At 39.3% G+C, this 2,425-nt stretch overlaps 1 protein-coding gene across 1 annotated transcript in view; it reads right to left on the reverse strand.

Annotated features, from left to right (window-relative positions):
• LOC109485138 (leucine-rich repeat LGI family member 4-like) overlaps positions 1 to 2,425 on the reverse strand; it is a 27,382-nt gene continuing 24,957 nt past the window's right edge. Inside the window, exon 2 of the mRNA XM_019788572.1 lies at positions 1 to 251. Within this exon, the coding sequence (XP_019644131.1) occupies positions 1 to 251 (251 nt within the window). The remainder of the gene's footprint in view (positions 252 to 2,425) is intronic.

Consider the following 2,425-nt stretch of genomic DNA (forward strand, 5'->3'; position numbering starts at 1 on the left):
TCACCCACCACCGCGACCTGAGATGCCCCGGCCCGACCATTGGCTTGCAAGCTCCCCGGCCCGACCACTGGCCGGCTGACGCCCTCCCCACCACCGGCAGGAGGGGCCGTCCTCCATCAGCGTGGCCTGCCCAGCGGATGTCCCCGGCCCAACCACCGGCGAAGCCTGACCACCGGCTTGTGGGAAATGTTTGTTGATTGACTGGTTGGTTTGTTGGTTGATTTGGTTGAACTCTGACACAACTCTCCTCTCTTCAAAACACACCACAACACACACTCCCTTACAACACACTAGGCTAGTTGGTTGTTTGGTTAGTTAGTCTGTCGGTTGGTTGGTTGGTTGGTTGGTTGGTTGGTTGGTTGGTTGGTTGGTTGGGTGGGTGGGTAGGTGTTTGGTTGGTTGGTTGGTTGGTTGATTCTTGGTTGGTTGGTTGGTTAGTTAGTTTGTTGATTTGATTTGATTATGATTTGATTGTGATGGTGTTGTGTCTTTTGTACATTATGTTATTTTAGGATGTATTTTGTTTTCTAACTTTTTGTGTATATCTTTTGTAAATAATTTTATATCTGTATTTTGTATATTATGTTATTTTAGATGTATTTTGTTTTCTAACATTGTGTATATCTTTTGTAAATACTTTTATATGTGACTGTAATAATAATAATTGTTCATATATTAGATGTATTTTTTTCAAAATTATATCTTTTGTCCATTTGTAAAAGAATGAGAAATGTAAAGTTTAGGTTATCACACCGACTGGTTTGTTGGTTGGTTGGTTGGTTTCTTGGTTTGTTGATTGGTTAATTTGTTGTTTGTTGGTTTCTTGGTTGGTTTGTTTGTTGCTTTGTTGGTCTGTTGCTTGGTTTGTTTGTTGGTTTGCTGGTTTGTTGGTTGATTGGTTGGTTTGTTGGTTGATTGGTTGGTTTGTTGTTGGTTGGTTTCTTAGTTGGTTGGTTTGTTAGTTCGTTTGTTGATCCGTTGCTTGGTTTGTTGGGTGGTTTGTTGGTTTGTTTGTTGGTTGGTTTCTTGGCTTGGGTTGTTGGTTTCTTGGTTGGTTGGTTGGTTGGTTGGTTGGTTTGTTGTTGGTTGCTTTCTTGGTTTGTTTGTTGGTTGGATGGTTTCTTGTTTGTTGCTTTGTTGGTTGGTTGGTTTGTTGTTTGTTGGTCCATTGCTTTGTTTGTTTTTTTTAGTTTAATGGGTGGTTTGTTTGTTTGTTGGTTCTTGGCTTGGTTGGTTGGTTGGTTGGTTGGTTGGTTTGTAGGTTTTTTGGTTTGTTGGTTAGCTGGTTTGTTGTTGGTTCGTTTCTTGGTTGGTTTATTTTGTTTGTTTGTTTGTTTGTTTGTTGGTTGGTTGGTCCGTTGCTTGGTTTGTTTTTTGGTTTGTTGGGTGTTTTCTTGGTTTGTTGTTGGTTGGTTTATTGGCTGTCTTTTGTATATTATGTTATTGGATTATTTTTTTTCAAAATTGTGTATATCTTTTGTAAATAATTATACATGTGTATTTTGCATATTATATTATATTAGATGTATTGTTTTCAAACATTGTGTATATCTTTTGTAAATAATTTCATGTGTCTTTTGTATATTATGTTATATTAGCTTTGTATATTATGTTATATTAGATGTATTTTGTTTTCTGGTTGGTTGGTTGGTTGGTTGATTGGTGCGTTGCTTGGTTTGTTTTTTGGTTTGTTGGGTGGTTGGTTGGTGCGTTGCTTGGTTTGTTTTTTTTAGGTTGTTGGTTGGTTGGTGCGTTCCTTGGTTTGTTTTTTTGGTTGGTTGGTTGGTTGGTTGGTGCGTTGCTTGGTTTGTTTTTGGTTTGTTGGGTGGTTGGTTGGTGCGTTGCTTGGTTTGTTTTTTGGTTTGTTGGTTGGTTGGTTGGTGCGTTGCTTGGTTTGTTTTTGGTTGGTTGGTTGGTTTGTTTTTCGTTGGTTGTTTGATTTTTTCGTACGTTCCTTGGTTTGTTTTTTTGGTTTGTTTGTTGGTTGGTTGGTTGGTGCGTTGCTTGGTTTCTTTTTTGGTTTGTTGGGTGGTTGGTTGGTGCGTTGCTTGGTTTGTTGGTAAGTTGGTTGGTGCGTTGCTTTGTTTTTTGGTTTGTTGGGTGGTTGGTAGGTGCGTTGCTTGCTTTGTTTTTTTGGTTTGTTTGTTGGTTGGTTGGTGCGTTGCTTCGTTTATTTTTTGGTTTGTTGGGTGGTTGGTTGGTACGTTGCTTGGTTTGTTTTTTTGGTTAGTTGGTTGGTTTGTTGGTGCGTTAGCTTGGTTTGTTTTTGGTTTGTTGGGTGGTTGGTTGGTGCGTTGCTTGGTTTGTTTTTGGTTGTTGGTTGGTTGGTGCGTTGCTTGGTTTGTTTTTGGTTTGTTGGGTGGTTGGTTTGTTCTTGGTTGGTTGTTTGATTTTTTCGTGCGTTGCTTGGTTTGTTTTTTGGTTT

The sequence above is a fragment of the Branchiostoma belcheri genome, unplaced genomic scaffold (genome assembly GCF_001625305.1).
Source record: "Branchiostoma belcheri isolate BF01 breed outbred unplaced genomic scaffold, Haploidv18h27 scaffold73, whole genome shotgun sequence".
NCBI lineage: Eukaryota > Metazoa > Chordata > Leptocardii > Amphioxiformes > Branchiostomatidae > Branchiostoma > Branchiostoma belcheri.